At 47.3% G+C, this 15686-nt stretch overlaps 8 protein-coding genes across 10 annotated transcripts; 4 read left to right on the forward strand and 4 right to left on the reverse strand.

Moving 5' to 3' along the window:
* Positions 1-1001: 1001 nt before the first annotated feature.
* On the reverse strand, positions 1002-2187 carry PV09_05069 (uncharacterized protein). Its single transcript, XM_016358532.1, has 2 exons — positions 1934-2187; positions 1002-1878 (listed from the first exon to the last, which is right to left on the reverse strand). Exons 1-2 carry the CDS (start codon positions 2003-2005, stop codon positions 1459-1461), a joined length of 492 nt encoding a protein of 163 aa, XP_016213633.1. The 5' UTR covers positions 2006-2187; the 3' UTR covers positions 1002-1458.
* A 91-nt stretch (positions 2188-2278) lies between these two features.
* PV09_05070 lies at positions 2279-4449 on the forward strand. Of its 2 annotated transcripts, XM_016358534.1 has the most exons (5): positions 2279-2416; positions 2475-2645; positions 2696-2920; positions 3048-3483; positions 3581-4449. In XM_016358534.1, the coding sequence occupies exons 3-5, from the start codon at positions 2774-2776 to the stop codon at positions 4210-4212; spliced, it is 1215 nt and encodes a 404-aa protein (XP_016213635.1). In that variant the 5' UTR covers positions 2279-2416; positions 2475-2645; positions 2696-2773; the 3' UTR covers positions 4213-4449. The 2 variants fall into 2 exon arrangements, with proteins under 2 accessions (XP_016213635.1, XP_016213634.1); XM_016358533.1 differs by having other exon boundaries at positions 2475-2920.
* Positions 4450-4854: 405 nt separating this feature from the next.
* On the forward strand, positions 4855-5472 carry PV09_05071 (uncharacterized protein; the record flags this gene model as incomplete). The annotated part of the gene is made up of 1 exon (XM_016358535.1): positions 4855-5472. The coding sequence occupies one exon, from the start codon at positions 4855-4857 to the stop codon at positions 5470-5472; it is 618 nt and encodes a 205-aa protein (XP_016213636.1).
* PV09_05072 (uncharacterized protein) lies at positions 5352-7090 on the reverse strand. Its single transcript, XM_016358536.1, has 5 exons — positions 6799-7090; positions 6671-6745; positions 6489-6618; positions 5810-6427; positions 5352-5759 (listed from the first exon to the last, which is right to left on the reverse strand). Exons 1-5 carry the CDS (start codon positions 6813-6815, stop codon positions 5661-5663), a joined length of 939 nt encoding a protein of 312 aa, XP_016213637.1. The 5' UTR covers positions 6816-7090; the 3' UTR covers positions 5352-5660.
* Positions 7071-8781, forward strand: PV09_05073 (uncharacterized protein). The gene is made up of 3 exons (XM_016358537.1): positions 7071-7320; positions 7375-7594; positions 7644-8781. The coding sequence occupies exons 1-3, from the start codon at positions 7258-7260 to the stop codon at positions 8435-8437; spliced, it is 1077 nt and encodes a 358-aa protein (XP_016213638.1). The 5' UTR covers positions 7071-7257; the 3' UTR covers positions 8438-8781.
* On the reverse strand, positions 8690-9521 carry PV09_05074 (uncharacterized protein). The gene has a single exon (XM_016358538.1). It carries the CDS (start codon positions 9395-9397, stop codon positions 8756-8758), a length of 642 nt encoding a protein of 213 aa, XP_016213639.1. The 5' UTR covers positions 9398-9521; the 3' UTR covers positions 8690-8755.
* Positions 9522-10336: 815 nt separating this feature from the next.
* Positions 10337-12984, forward strand: PV09_05075 (uncharacterized protein). Its single transcript, XM_016358539.1, has 4 exons — positions 10337-10650; positions 10714-11589; positions 11647-11936; positions 11987-12984. The coding sequence occupies exons 1-4, from the start codon at positions 10622-10624 to the stop codon at positions 12718-12720; spliced, it is 1929 nt and encodes a 642-aa protein (XP_016213640.1). The 5' UTR covers positions 10337-10621; the 3' UTR covers positions 12721-12984.
* Positions 12765-15434, reverse strand: PV09_05076. Of its 2 annotated transcripts, XM_016358540.1 has the most exons (3): positions 15209-15434; positions 14416-15144; positions 12765-14362 (listed from the first exon to the last, which is right to left on the reverse strand). In XM_016358540.1, exons 2-3 carry the CDS (start codon positions 14465-14467, stop codon positions 12951-12953), a joined length of 1464 nt encoding a protein of 487 aa, XP_016213641.1. In that variant the 5' UTR covers positions 14468-15144; positions 15209-15434; the 3' UTR covers positions 12765-12950. The 2 variants fall into 2 exon arrangements, with proteins under 2 accessions (XP_016213641.1, XP_016213642.1); XM_016358541.1 differs by having other exon boundaries at positions 12765-15144.
* Positions 15435-15686: the final 252 nt, after the last annotated feature.

Consider the following 15686-nt stretch of genomic DNA (forward strand, 5'->3'; position numbering starts at 1 on the left):
TCGATATAAGGTGATGCCTATTATCTGTCATGCGAGTGTGCGTGAATAGAATCGCGTACACAGGGATGAAGACTGATGCCCAAAGCCCTGCGTATATCGAGGTGCCTTGGCGGCATCTAATGGTAAGAGCAAATATTCTGCACAAATTGGGCATTTGGGGAGTTTATGAGCATTTTCCTTGTTCCTCTCTTTCTTTCTCTCAGAGACCTTCAGCGAATCTTGCTGGGTTACGAAAGCAGACTGGCAAGATGATTAGAACGTTAGCGGCAATGATTCGAAGATAGAGGAATCGATCAACTTGTAGCACCTAGGAAACACGTGGACAACAATCCTTCACGTTATCCGCCATATTCCCTTCGGAACGCATAGCGACTAAGGCTGTGCGACAGCCGAGACAAGAGTTACCCCCAATCATTGTTCCAACATTCGTAGATACACAACTCCAGCCACATTGAAGTTGGATACGTCACCGGGGAACCGCTGATTGGTTGATCAAACACCGCCAAGCTTACTGTGACGTACAATTTGTGGCTTGTGTGATATTCTAGGGAAGATCTCCATACGAATCAGGTAACCAGCGCAAGAATTCTTGATTTAAAGGTTGTGTGCTACTTGGATTGACGTGAGTCGAGATGTAGAATTTCGAAGAGAAATTATGTACTTAAACAAGCGAAAGGTCGCACTATTAAATGGCACTCATTCATCAATTCAACTTCCACAAAGCAACCCAAGACCAAATTTGAAGACATCCATCATCCTCTTACTACCAAAACAACACAATGGTCACGACAAGACGCACCACACGTCGCAGCGGGGGCGGCATCATGGGCCGTCTGACCGGAAGGGGAAAGACTGTAACTACAACAACCACCACAACAACTACTCGCCGAACACGGCACAACCATGCTGGGGCTCCAGTCCACCACCACAAACGCCATGCCACCTTAGGAGACAAAGTCTCCGGTGCCATGATGAAACTTAGAGGTACATTGACCCGCCGACCTGGCCTAAAGGCTGCCGGGACCCGAAGAATGCACGGTACGGATGGTCGCAATGCCAGGAACTATGTCTAGCTATCGTTCATAACGAGGTTTGGAGGCTTCGGAGGCTTTATTCGAAGAAGGCTCGTAATAGTGCCTATATCACAAGAACATTGAGAGGATCTGTACGATTAGGGATTTTTTATGATATCCAAGCGTTCTGCCAGGGCGCATTGTTGTATGATACGGATAGTTGAACATAACCTTCATGATACCATGACTTGTGCTTGATCTTTGTCGTCCTTTGGTGGACACCTTGCCCCCGTTTCCGGTGACTTTAATCATACCCGCTACCCGACCTTGATGGAAGGGTTCGGTTCGTTCTGGTCGAAGAGACGAGTGTGCCTTCATTTGAGCAGCATTTCTAGCCGTTCAGAAGATGGCTCGATCCTGATTCATGTTTGAGTTTCCGCCTCATTCACCTCTTGCTCTTCTTTTTCTTCTTCCCCCCTCCGCTGCCCAGACCACCCCTTCCCTCCGTTTCCGATGGTTTACTCTTCTCACCAGCCATTTCTGTTGCTGGCGTCTGCACTCCGACTCCCTCTTCTTTTGCATCCGGCATAACTGCATCCTCAGCGAGCTCAGGTAGTGCAGCCATATGTCTCCCTAGTTTTCCCAAACTCGCCATGAGCCGTCCTACTTCCCACCCCCTCGTTGTGGAATATTTAAGCACCACACCGGCCTCTGGGTTGTATGTTCGCACTTCAAGGGTTGCAAGGCGAGTCTGAGCTTCATTTTCTGTCTTGGTGGCATCTTCGTCATCAGCAGGTGCCTTTCGTTTTCGCGATTTCAGTGGTTTTTTAGGGTTTGGGAGGTTGTATTTCGCGGTGATTTTTGTCTGGTAGGTAGTATTAGCACCAGCTCTTCATTGAACAGCTTGAGAAGACACATGCAGTCGTCGGATAAGCTTTAAGCAACAATGCCGACTGTTCAAGCCATTCCTGGCTTGATTTGAATTTGGGCATGGCTTTGTGCGTTTTAATGTGGGGGTTTGCGGTCGCGGTCGCGAAATGAAGAACTTTTCCAGAGCACGAGTCTGGTCAAGAATCAGAGTTCAGAATTATCTCTACCTCGTTCCTTAAGGAGGAGAATATTGGCGGGTTGAGATCTTTTTGGTCGCCAAAGGAGCAGATGTGCGATGGCAAGTACAACATACGAAGAATAGAAAGCTTATTGCGGCAAGTTTTACCGAATGTCCGGGATGTCCAACATTTCACAAAACATACTCTATAGTTATACAAACGGCGCCCTTCGACTTTATTTTGAGTGACCACGTTCCATCAGTCGAACTTTAAGCTTTAATAAATTTCGACTTGCAGGAGTATAGTTTGGGTCGAAGATTTCATTGAAGCTGGTATAAATAACAGTCAATACCGGTAAGCGGTTATGACACGTTCGTCTAGCATGGCACTCATATTATTGCCCCATTTGCAGAAATTAGGCCTGATTTTATGGCTCTTATGAATGGACAGCAAGTACACGAGTTTAGTGGACTGCAAAGTAGAGCTGCGTATTCGGACAGCTTATAACATCGACTTCAAGGCGTGATGTCGCTCACCAAATTGGGAAAGGCACCTGAATCCCCGGAGGAAGTACTGGCTAGATGTCAGTATCTCGTACGCGAGCTCAATATTTTTGCCAATTATTGTGAGCAGAAAAAAAATCATGGAGATTACCGGCAAAAGCCAGAGTACAATCACTTTCGTGGGGACATCGAGCAGGAGATCAAGAGCATGGAGAAGATCACGAGTGATGCAGAGACACCCCCGGAAAGGATAAGCCAGCTCGTGAGCGCGAGTAACCTAACTTATTGGGAAGCATTGTGGAATGCGGCGAAGCAAACAAAGCAAGTTATGGTACTTCGACGCCATGGTTCACCTGTAAGTAATTTGAATATTGTGTTTCCAAGCACTTCGAAAGTAGCATCATTATCACTGTACAAAGATACTAGATAAATGATTCTTGAGTAAACTTTTCATGCATTATGCAAGTGCTGACATGTACCAGATAGACATAATTGCAGAGAATGGGCGGCAGTGGATCAAAGTCTCGACCATCACCGAGAAACGTCTATTGATGGAAATGGCTAAACAAGGCTGGGACTGGCCAGCTTCGGACGAAGACAGCGATGACGATCTCTTCGGCTCTAACTACGCCCGGACTGATGATCATATCGATATCTCATTGGTTAAAATGGCTGTCGCTCTTCGAGACCTTGCAAAACAGAATCGAGTTCGATACAAGCATCCGGAAGTGCATTTCATCTTGACCAGAATTTCGTCTGGAAATGAAAATATTGATATAATACTGAATCATATCCGCGCTACTGGAGCAGTTGTGCATACTGCTGAGCAATTGAAGCTTGCTCCACCTGTTGAAGATGTCTTGGATGACTTGGTGATTGATGAATTTAAGTTCTTCTCGGCTACCATCAACATCGATTGTAAGTAAACTATTAGCATACCTCTGAATCATGCTCCATCATCCTAAATACTTCCCGATAAGTTTCTTAGGAAGTTTAGCACTGATGAACACCTCAGGCACGCTGCTCTTAGCCCTGGTATCGGACATCTCTCATGGTCAAGTCAAGGAAGAGCCTTGGTTCAATCGTAACGTGCGAAACCAAATTCAAATCGAAGAAAAGGAGCAGCTTATGCCAAAATCATTATGGCCAGCCATGAGAGATCATTCATTGGTCTGCACCAAGTTAGCGGCGCAACGCATGCGCGAAATCGTTGACACAATTGGTACTCCGACGGAAAGGGAGAGGGCGCGACTAATAATGGGCGATGATATCAATAAAAGCCCTGAGAAACTGTTAGAAGAGTTCCGTTCACTCTCTGTTCATGATGTACCAAAAGTCTGGAAGCTCCCTGTTAAAATTGTTGACGAGGGCTCCGTAGATCTTGGCAGTCCAACTACGTTTCAAGAAAATGTCATCAGCGAATTATCGGACATCAATCGATCAGTATTTTTATACGGCTGGTTAAGCGGATGCACCACCATAACCTCTAATCGAGTTGCTGCAAAAGCAATTGAGAAGGCTGTAGAGGAGTACCGAACCACAGAAGAGGATGAAGGGCCTGACGTTTGGATCTGTCCTACAGCACGATCGCTCGTTGCTAAAGAGAAAGACAGAAAAGATCCACAGCCTTTGAACGAAGAAAAATGAAAAACTACAAACTATCGTGGCACATTCAACAGAATACTGGAATAGAGTTAGCAACATGCTTGAAGAGGAAGTTGCGCATGGGAGTCTCTATGCAGTCTAACTGCGAGCAATATTATTAGAAAACTTCGTCTAATCTCAAATATGCTGTACCAAATATATCCATACTTGTCGTTTACAGCATTCATGAACGGTATTTCGATGGAGCCACAACTATGGTTAAGGTGACCAAGAACAGACAGGTATCTCCACAAGCTTCCTCACTAATTTATTATATATCGATTTGTTCTACGTTCTCTCCTGACTTCGATACAAATCTTGACCTTGCAGATACGCGACTTATCCGTGCAAGATACACCCAGTTTATCGATTTCGCAGCCTGCAGGGCTATTCAGCGACAGTGCGTCCTTCCATTCAAGTATAACATTTGTCCATGGACAAATAGAGCCCCGAGGCACAATCGTAATTTCTTCATTTAGCTAACCCTAGCTCAGATTGATTAAATTTAATATCGCTGTCATGTACCCAACATATTCAGACTTCAGTATTCACGCAGTCGACGTCGGCTCATGTTATAACTATTTCTATGAGCTATCACAGAGTGTTATTTCAATCTCAAGGGCATTTAATTTAAGTGGTCTCTCCATGAGTCTTAGAAATAAGCCATGCGTGAGGTTTGATCTAACTCCAACGTACATCCCACGACCCGACCCAACCACATACCGTTACAACATCTCGATTGAAGAAAACTTTCCGGGACTTGACTTCAAACAGTCTGTCAAACGGATCAAGCAGCTACTACATAACCCAAGTGTTAACTTTGTTATAACTCGGTGCATCGAATCAATAGAGAAGTCTGTAGGAGAAGACGAAATGGCAATGCGCCGATTGTCACAAGCAAACACTGCAGCATCGAGCGCTCTGATTAATGAATCAGAGAGGACAGCCAGGAGCAGATATTTGAGCGCGATAACCCTTGAGACTAAAGAGTGGTACAGAGCGAGGATAGAGGAGATGGCCGATAAAAGGATCAGAAAATGTCGCTTGGCGCCAATGGTAAGAGTCAAAGAGATCGAGAGGATCGTGCGCGAAGACGACTACGACGAATACGAAGAGTATGAAAATGAGGATGGGACTGGATTCGTGTTAAAGAAGCGGTCGCTTTCAGATAACGAAGAAACTTTGGAAGAATATGAAGAGCGCGTCAAAACCAAGAGTAGCCACACCGTTATGCGTCGAAAAAGGAGATTGCCGAAGCTATGAGGGTACCAAATGTCGGCCAGATTGAGGACAATTGCCGGTCAGCGCCGAGAAAGGATACCGTGAGCTCTCTAGCCAGGAGCTCATGCACGATGCAGGTATGAGAAGTACCCAGAAATGACCCAGAAATTATATACAAGCTTCGATGAAATGCGTCAATGCATTATAGCTTTCCCTCCTTCTGTCTTGCTCTAGGGTATCTTCTCGTCCACAGCATCCTGACGTAATATTCTAGCTTCGATTCTACGCATGACCTTGTTCGTCTGCTCTGCGAGTGATAGTGTCAGGATCTAGCGGCTCACGTTAGTCTTTGCTTGACAAGAGCTTACGTATTGCTTACTGTATGGGGTAATATACGCGCCAGATGGGCAAAGAAGCCCTTGTACACAGCTAGCGGTCCCTCAACTTTTACTGTGCTCTTCAGACAATCCCATGCACTGCTATATAGGTTGCCTGTTTGATTGTACATGCGACTCATTACTGTGTCGGGTGGATGCATGACGCAGCAAACTACAAAGCCACTGACTGTACTACTTGCCAGGTGCAAAGCAGGGCCATCTTCCATACCCAAATGTCTTTGCAGTCGTCTCTTCGCAAAGAAATATGTAGGCAATTGCACACTACTTCCAAAACCTGTCCTCACCATCGCCGGTACAACACCTCTGTAAAGACCCTTCACACCTTCGTTTCGGTAGATGGAAGAGAGTCCATCCCAAGCGCCCCGGTAATTGTGCTGGGTGCCGACTGGTAGGAAAGGGGAATACGACTGTAGGCGAGTCTTGACGAGGAAGAAGGGCGAGCCGGCCATGGCACCTAGGATGCCAGATGAAGCCCCAGAAAAAATGTTTATACCGAATGATTGATGGGAAGGGTCCTTGTACATGACCTTCGTCAGACTGGAGCGGATAGGTTCATAGAAGCCGAGACGGCAGCCGTTGAGCATGATCTGGTAGACATACTATCGATGAAACATTAGCATGTACGCACAAACTGGAGTCATTGGACTGGGCCACACTCACAGCACAGTTTATGCCGCGAAGCAGGCCTCTGAGTCCTTCATTCTTGTAAATGACGCCGACGCCGTGTAGGACACCTCTATAAAGTCGCGGCGCGTCCTTTTTGGACTGCAATTCTCCCTGCAACTGTAGTCTGTCTCTTCAATGAGCGTACATCCAAATCTCTGCTTTCTGCTGTCGCGCACCGAATCTTCACCGTCTCGAAGCCATGAGTGACCGTGACAGCACCGCATGCAGCTATGCCACCAGCGATGAACGCTCTACATCATATATCAGCTCCAGTCGCTCCTTGACACGAATAGCCGGCACTCACCCCAGCGTTGTCGACATCTCCGGGTATTCGTTATCCGGCTTCTCCGCTCCTTGAAAAGAAAATGTAAGTGTCGTAAATGACGAGGATTGAGAACAGGAGAAAGGAAAGATCAGCAATGAGCGAACATTCTGAAGCTATTTTATACAATGTTGAAGCAATTTTGTGTATGTCGCTGAGATAATTTTCCTGATGTCAGCGCCGAACATCGCTGGTGCTGAATCCTGCCTTTCCGTTTTGAGCAGCTTTTAACGAAATTGTGTCGCTCGAGTGAAGTCTATCGCATGGCTTTTAGCTACTGGCAGACCATAACGTTCCGTGAAACCTTTTAGGTTCTTAATAGATCTAAAAGAGCCGAGAAAGGCGAAACGTCATCAAATAGATGCGAGAGGCTAGAAATCCGCGCTTCATGTGAGGAAATCCAAGTGCTTCGTTTGTTATTTCGACGACGCGACATCCGCTATGGCGGTCGATGTGCCCACACAAAAGGTCAGCGAAGTGATCACCACTTTCAGACCCTGCAAAGTGAGTTCTTTGCCAACTTTCTCGTTCGAAAGATCTCTAATTTCATGTGTTTAGCGCTTCCGACCCGATGACAGCAAAACGCACGTGACATCGTTGGACTACGACGACAGCGGCGAGCTCGCCATAATATGTCGATCAGACGACACGCTGCAAATATACAATTGCAGAGAGGGGAAACACGCTAAAGACTTGAAGTCTCAGAAGTATGGCGCACATCTTGCGAGATTTACTCATCAATCTTCAGCTGTTTTGTACGCGAGCACAAAAGTCGACGGTATGTATGTTTCGGATATCCTGAAATGAGGAACTAAGACATTCAAAAGATGGTATCCGGTATCTCTCTACGCACGACAACTCGTATATCCGCTATTTCCGAGGCCACACCGCACCGGTAACCTGCCTTTCTATGTCCCCTTCCGATGATTCATTTGCATCTTGTTCGCTGGACAATACCGTTCGCCTTTGGGACATCAGATCTCCAAACATGCGTGGACAGCTCAACATTACTTCCCCGTACTTTGCGGTATACGATCCTTCAGCAACAGTGCTAGCAATAGCAAGTCCGAACACACATGCAGTACTTCTTTACGACTCCAAGAATTTCGAGAAGCCTCCATTCGCGAATTTCGACTTGCGTGAGATGGAAGAGCGTTTCGCCGGGAACAACGGTTCAGGCATCGGTAGAAACTGGAGCAAAATCGAATTTAGCAATGACGGCAAATCCCTTCTCGTCGCGACAACCGGGGCTGGTCACTTCATCCTAGACGCCTTTGATGGAAGCCTTAAGCATTTTTGCGCACGCAAAGGCGGACGCTCCGAACGTAGGGCACCGGGTGAGACCAATTCCAGTCGTCCTGTTGGCCAGGGTGACGCATGTTTCTCGCCGGACGGAAATTATCTTATTGGAGGCTCCGGGTTGGATGATGGGTTGGTTGCCTGGGATATTTCACAGAGTTCTACAAGTGATCACGTGTTACAGCCGTTCACAGAGATGCCAGTACCGCAACAGGCGCAGGGCAGGGTAGAAATTGTGGGTTACAATCCCAAGCACAATATGCTCACTACCGCGGATAGAGATATCTTGCTCTGGTTACCTGATCCAGAGTTGGCACCCTGAGCAGCCCACTTAAAAGTTGCTTACTCATTGACATGTCTGCTCGAGATTTTAGTTCACTACTTGCCTGAACGAACTGGCCTTGAAACTTGGGGACTATCAAGAACTATTAAATACTCACAGCACGGGAAGAGAAAAGAACGAAACGCTGGAAACTCATATCTGAGCTGAGCACATATCAGAAATGTAAGGGCGACGCGTTTCTCCTGGCAGGAATTGTGAAGATAGGATTGCGATAGCCCAATCGGGTAGATCTCGAGATCAGACTTTGCTTGAGCATTTGCCTTCAGTTACGAATAAGCGTATATGATCTATTGAATTTCATGTATTTGTCGCAGTGCCATGCAGACTCTCGGCCCGTTTCTTTAGATCGCTGACCCAGAGCTTAAATTTTTCCTCCAAGTTCTTCTTGAACATCCATTTCACTGTATATGCCACCGGTCCTGACATGACCTCCCATGTCCTAACTTCGCATTCATTTTCATTCAGCACGATGACTTCATGGAATCGTTCCGTCTGGAGTCCAATCGCTAAGAAACTGCCTTCGCCCTTCCACGCAATTCTATAAACCTTTGAAAGATCCGAGGTGAACGTAGGATCCTGTAGGAGTTCACCCAAGTAGTCCGATTTGGGTGCCTCGGGCGTACTAAGATCAGTAATTCGCAGCTGCGTAGGTGTGTCCTTGGACGGCTTTGAGGTGTCCATCAGAGCATGTAAGATATAACTCGTGTTGAGTACGAGCAATTTCGAGTCCCTGTGTTCACCGTCCGGCTGCGAAAGAATAGTCACTCTGGGACACCATTGATTCCATTCTGGATATTTATCCGTCTCTCGAATGATCGTGAAGACAAGGCTTGCGGGGGCGGAGATGGTGGTGGAGGCTGAGAGGCTAAGAACTCCGCTGGATCGGGGCGTAGTGGGTGTGCAAAGACCCTCCTTTGGGGGCCAGTCCGACGACGACATGGTGCAGGACGTGCTTCGTCACAGTAAGCTTAGGAGCGGCTAGATCAGAAAAGCCAGTGTAGGCATGAAGCTACAGTTAGAACATATGTAATAGATAGGACACTGATTTTGTCTGATTCCAAACTGGCGATTGTTTGTAGGTCGGACGGGATGCATGACGTTTCGATACCACCTGCAGGGGCGGCAGTCCTCGGACTCTGCGATCTCGTTCTATAACCACCGTGAAACAAACTACGCCAAGCCCATGTATGTTAACATAGCTGTGGCTGAAGAGAGCCAGATGATTTCAATCAGCTTGAGAGCATATAGATCGAAGCGCGTAAATATCGTTTCTGGCCTGTGCATAAATCTAGCCAAGTAACAAAACCGTTCATGGTCTCTCTAGTCTGAAGTATGAAAGAGCTGCGCAACGAAGTGAGTTACCACAAGTCATGCAAAATCGCGTAATATTTCTATGCGAAACCTAACGGTTCACTCACACGTCTGGTCCATGAATCTGCAATTCTCACATTGCTCATGCAGATTCACTCAAAACGTGGAACAAATAGCGCAACCTCAATTGCATTTTGTACATCAAAGATTCCTTGTAAAACTCCAGCCACGCCGCGCTCAATCAAGAGTGTAAGAGACTCAGCAACTTATATCAGGTTCTGGCCAGCGTCTTTCTCCCTCCAGCATTGCAGGAACAGAGTTGAGTTCTAGGCTTGGAAACAGCATGAATGCAATTGCGCATGATCCTTATGGAGAAAACATAAATACTTGCTGTGGCTCCGGACGTGACGGCCTTTTTTTTGCTCATATTATTGATATTATTGAACCAGTGCAAAGAGACGGCGTCCGGAGCAAATTTCAGCTTCCGAGGCCGACGCCCCACCGATCCTAATCGCCAAGCCTCCCGACATGGTGCTACCTCAATCAATCTTGTGCATGCGTAACGTTGTTCGTTCAAAAAAGTGCTGCCTAAGACATAAAGATATCTGGATAAACTAATGGCTATGAACTCGGCCCTTTTTTTGTTGTGGATGTAGACGTGGCCTCACATATCACCTCGTATTGTCCTTCATAAGCTCGGCAGTGGTTAGCATATCTTGGAACCCGACCCCACGGGTTTGATTGTTCATTTCGACGTGCGGTTACCATCAAAGATTCTTTAGTTGTTCAGATCATTCGGGCTGCGGCAAGATCCAGTAGCGATCGAAAGATCGGTGTCAACCGGCCAACGGTATGGACGCGACTCCAGGCGGAACAGCCAAGTAAGTTGAACCCCGTGTTCCCGAAGCTTACAGACTGGCTAGTTTCCTTACCAGCCATCATAGAAAGTTAAAGGCGTGCACCAATTGCACAAATGCAAAGACAAAATGCACGCCTTATGGAAATTTGAACAACCTGTGTGAACGATGCCATCGATTGGGCAAGGCTTGTCACTACGCCGAAGCCACCGTTCGACCAAAGAAGAACCGATTGTCATCAAGAAAGCAGCTTGAGGAAAAAGTGGACAGCTTGGTGAACCTGCTTTCCACCATTCGAAACAACTCGCCATCCGGCAATATTGACTCATCTGTCCCTGGTGGCAGGTCCTCTGCCGTTCCGATTCGGAGTTCATCATCTTTCAAAGGATCACCTGGAACAGATTCTGCGCTTGGCTCATCGCATGTAGACACACCAAATGTGTCTCCCGAAAATCCGCCCGCAGATGTTCTCGAATCAATTCCGATCGAGATACAGAATCATAGATTCTCACTTTATTGCCGAGAATATGTGCAAGCCTTCCCCTTCGTCACTTTTGCACCGTCAGAGACAGTGTCGACAATGCAGATTAACCGCCCTTTGACATTGAAGTCTCTCATTGCTGTCACCTTACATGAAGACATGAACCTTCAACGAAAAGCAATTCACGAGATGAATGCCATGATTAAGAAAGCCATGATGTCGAGGGCGACGTATAGCTTCGACCTACTCCAAGCGATCCTAATCCAGATTGCCTTTTATCATTTGCAGTTTCGGAGTCACACTCAGGAGCTGTTATTGTTCCTCAATTTTGCTATTACTCTTGCACATGAAGTCGGCATCGACAAGAGTCCCAGCGACAGAAGACTTGGTATGACCGCACATGCCCTGACCACCGCGCCTATGGAAGGAGTGAAGTACGAACAATGGCGTGCGTTACTTGGTGTGTATTACGAAGCGGCAATGTAGGTTAATTGCTGGCAATAGCTTATCTTTTACGGTTTCATGCTAACCTCTAATAGTTTCGCCCAAGCATTCCGTAAGCCGCGATTAATGCAATATACCAAGTATATGGAGCAATGCCGCCGAAGATTACTTGATGCACTCGAAATGCAAACCGACTATTCGATAGATGTCTTGATAGGTTTGCAGAATATTTGCTTAGATGCACTCGACGTCTTTACCCTTTACGATTTTGAGAATCCGGAAATAAGCGGTGACCTTGCCATCAAAACGATAATTCACGGTATGATGGAAAGACTACGGGCTATCGAAGAGAAAGCCCAAAAGGATCGAAACTCTTCGTTACTCCGTAAGTTTTGAACCAATAGGATTGGTCACTAGTTTCTAATACCGTCAAAGCTCACGAAGTTCGACTGCTCATGTACGCTCGAACTTATGTTCACGAAGTCGCTGTTCACAAGGATTTCTGGCAAGTGCCATCGGAACTAAATGGGTCTGCTATATCGACTATACGGACCCAACTGGGCTGGAAGGGCCTTGCGCTGGCGAAAGAGCTCGCCACGTATTATGCCAATTTACCTTCCGCGGAGTGGCTGAAGCTGGACACGGGGCCATGTACTCAAATGTTGTATTCTCTTATTATGCTCAACAAGTACGTTTCACTGGACAGTGCAGATACTGCACCAAACTCAGCCAATCACTGGGACGTCCAACTGGCTTTTAGAGAAGCAGAATTACACAAGCTCGGCACTAGGATTATCGAGCAACTGTCCGCACTAGTTGTGACAGACAAGCTCTACGACGACAGTCGACCGATATGGTGGGCACTTGGCTGGATAATCAAAAATATGGTCTACGGTCACCAGCAACGGATATGTGCTGGACAGCTGTCGTTTCAGCGACCATCCAAAGACGAGCCACTTACGACGATCAGGACCCCTGTCTTACAAGAGACTCCAGCTGAAGATCAGCCTACGCCTGATATCCCGAGGGACGATAAACCGCCAGAAATTCCTTTTGCAACATCATTTCCAGATGTCACATTTGACAATTCAGTTATGTGGGCAGAAGGGTTTCAAACTGCCATGTGGGACACGATGATGAACGACATGACCACCCTGCCATTCGGCTAGATCTTATTGCAAGGAACATCATATCTTTTCCTTTTCTTTTTTTTTGGTTTATGGAGCCATTTTGTATCGAATATGTATTATACATAGTTTTTAAGTAAAGGCAGATCCTACTTCGAGCCTTATGCAAAAAGAGCTGGCAACCCATAGGGCGGCTGCTATGTGTTCTATATTATCATTACATTCTAGCAATGTTGGAACTAGCCTAGGTGTGGGTATAAAGGCAGCTCGGCTCATTCGAAAGATTCTCGTACAAGATCATTGATGAAGTCAATAAACTTAGTGCGAACGCTGTCCACAAATTTTCGCTCTTCACTCTCATCGCCCACCCCTAACGCGCCAATCTGCCACGAAATCACGCAGACGAGGTCCTGACCTTTCCTTGCCACAACATTGAAGCATAGTGCCCCACCTGTGACATTGGCAGGCTGGGCGAATACCATGTTACCTAGGGACCATCTCGCTCCGTCCGTTGACCTCGCTTCTGGGTCAGGGTCGAACGCCAGAAGGTTACTGACCTCATACGAAGTGTCTCGTTTTCCCCCGATATGGCCGGCCGTCCAAGAGCGCATGCTTGGAAGAAACCTTAGCAAGCCTATGGATTGGTCGTTTCGTCGAGACGAACATTCATGGAGCCTGACGTTCATTTCGCGCGCCAAGGCCCAAGTTGTGCTCGGGTCCGTCGTCCTGCGATGGGTGTCGAAAAACCCACTCACGTAAAGACCCATGCTGTCGTTGGAGACTCCAACGTGGTGACGCATGTTGATGGCCGTACCCGACGTGAATGTGTCGATTCCGTTATCTGATCGCATGGAAGCACTCAAAGCGCGGACGACAACTTGATGCAGAAGGCTCGTGAGCTTCGTTTCGTGTTTTCGACACCTGTTGAGCAGATGTGACAATGTTGTGCCGTCGATCCGCACAATCTTGACACCCGAGCGATGATTCTCGCTGAGGAAAACCTTGTCACTTCCGAGCCAGGTCGACTGCGAAATCGTGCTCACTGCAGCACGGAGCCCAAACAACTTCCCGAAGTGCTTCGGTAGATATGCCCCAAGGGCTGGGGCAAGGAGGTACGACATTGAAATAGGCAGGTTCTTCTTCGTGTCAAAAGGGGCCGGCATAGCACCTTTGGCGGGTTTGTGGTACATTGCTGCTGTCGGGTCCCGTAGACCAGCTAGAAAACTCTTGTGGAATGCCAGGCCGGATAAGCCATCCCCCAGTGCATGGGAGTAAGCAAAAGCAACGAAGCAGCGGGATGGACGCCCCTCATCTGTCATTTTAAGAGGCAGAACAACAATCTTCCAAGGGGGTCTATCTCGTGCTATTTTGGCGTCCAAAATAGTGGGTGAAGCTGCTTCAACGGCAACCAGGTCTGCAAGATCGTCCACAGTCGGTAGGATATCTATGTGCATTGACAGATCGGAGACGGAGCACGACGAGTAGTACGGCTTCTCGGTCTCAGGTCTCTCTACAACTACGCTGAGAGGAGGGTGGTCCTTTAGGCATCTCCGCAAGCCAGGAAGAAAAGTTGTTGCCAAGGTCAAATCTTGAGTCGTCTCGTGTGCATGGTAGATTCCGCCAACGTAGAGGGTACGATAATAACCCAGATCTTCTCGAGTAATAACCCGACGTTCGTTTGGGCCTCCACATTCTTAGATCATGGGCATTCTTGTCATTTGGCAAGGAGAGACATACTCGCATAACGAATGGTCTTATTTTGCTTGCCCATTGATGATTGTTTTACCATGTGCGTGGTAGGACGCTGAGTTGATTAAAAACTCTCGGAAACGTCCGTGTGGTCCCAAAAAAGAGCAATTTACATTATTCTGTATGGTTCTGAGCTGTACATCTTCAAAATAGACTGTAGGTTATGCAGAATTGACGACGTTGTACCTCTGTAGAAGTGAATGAAATAAAGGGGATGAAGCTCTAGCCATATTTGGAACACGCTCCGAGGAGGCCGAATCTTGGACGACTCCTCACAAGCTACTGCTATAGATTCATCCGACTTGGAGCCTAGCTTAAATCATCCACCTTCAAGAAGTGCGTAAAGACCTGAAATTTTTAATCAAGTGCCATGAAAAGAGTGGGGTTGATTTCTCGACACTATCCAGCAAGCCTCTCAACGACCAAGGTGTTGTGGACGCTGAAGTTTCTGGCCCACCTCACGTGATTGTTGGTGAGCACAATGTCACAGTTTCTGTCTTTGTCGAAACCGTGACGGTCTCACTACATAGCCTCACCGGCCCTGGGGCTAACGGAATGATATTCAGCTCGCAGCCTTTGCAATCAACGTAGCTCGTTAGTGTGGCGAGCACGTCGTATACTGTGCAGGGTGATGTGATGTCCGGCTTGGCATTTTCTATCAGCGCAGTGGTACAAGTTGCAGTTCCTGAGGCTTCAGCCTGTGATCGACGGTGATGGCTGTAGCATTCTGTTAGCGGCCAACCACTGGAATGCTTTTCACATCACGTCTGGTGCAACCTACCCTGGTGAGTAAGCTGAAGTAGCCGAAGCCATGCCGAAGAGAACAAGAGCGGTGGGCAGTTTCATATTTCTCAAACGTATCAGGCTGAGTGGCGGATTGATATCAAAGCGATTTCCGGTCGCGTTGTAGGTTCAGGACGTCAGCATTTGGATTGGATCAGGTCATTTGAAATATCACGAGACGTAGGGCTTTCGGCATACGCACGGTTGCAGTGCAACGGAAGGAGCATTGCGCAGCAAAAAGCTTTCAGCAGAGATCATTAGCACGTCACGGCTAAATTAATCTTATTTGCCGACCGTTACGCAGAGGAACAGCTTTAACCTTGCCGTTGCGCCGGTAACTAGCAAGTTCCTGATGCTGTATACACTTTGCATCAGGCTGACGAATCAAATTCCACCGCAAGGGCGCAACTCGAGCGATTTCTGAAACCAGTCAATAGCTTCCAGCGGTAGAAAATAAAATCGATGGGGTATTGCGT

Source organism: Verruconis gallopava, assembly GCF_000836295.1.
Source record: "Verruconis gallopava strain CBS 43764 unplaced genomic scaffold supercont1.15, whole genome shotgun sequence".
NCBI lineage: Eukaryota > Fungi > Ascomycota > Dothideomycetes > Venturiales > Sympoventuriaceae > Verruconis > Verruconis gallopava.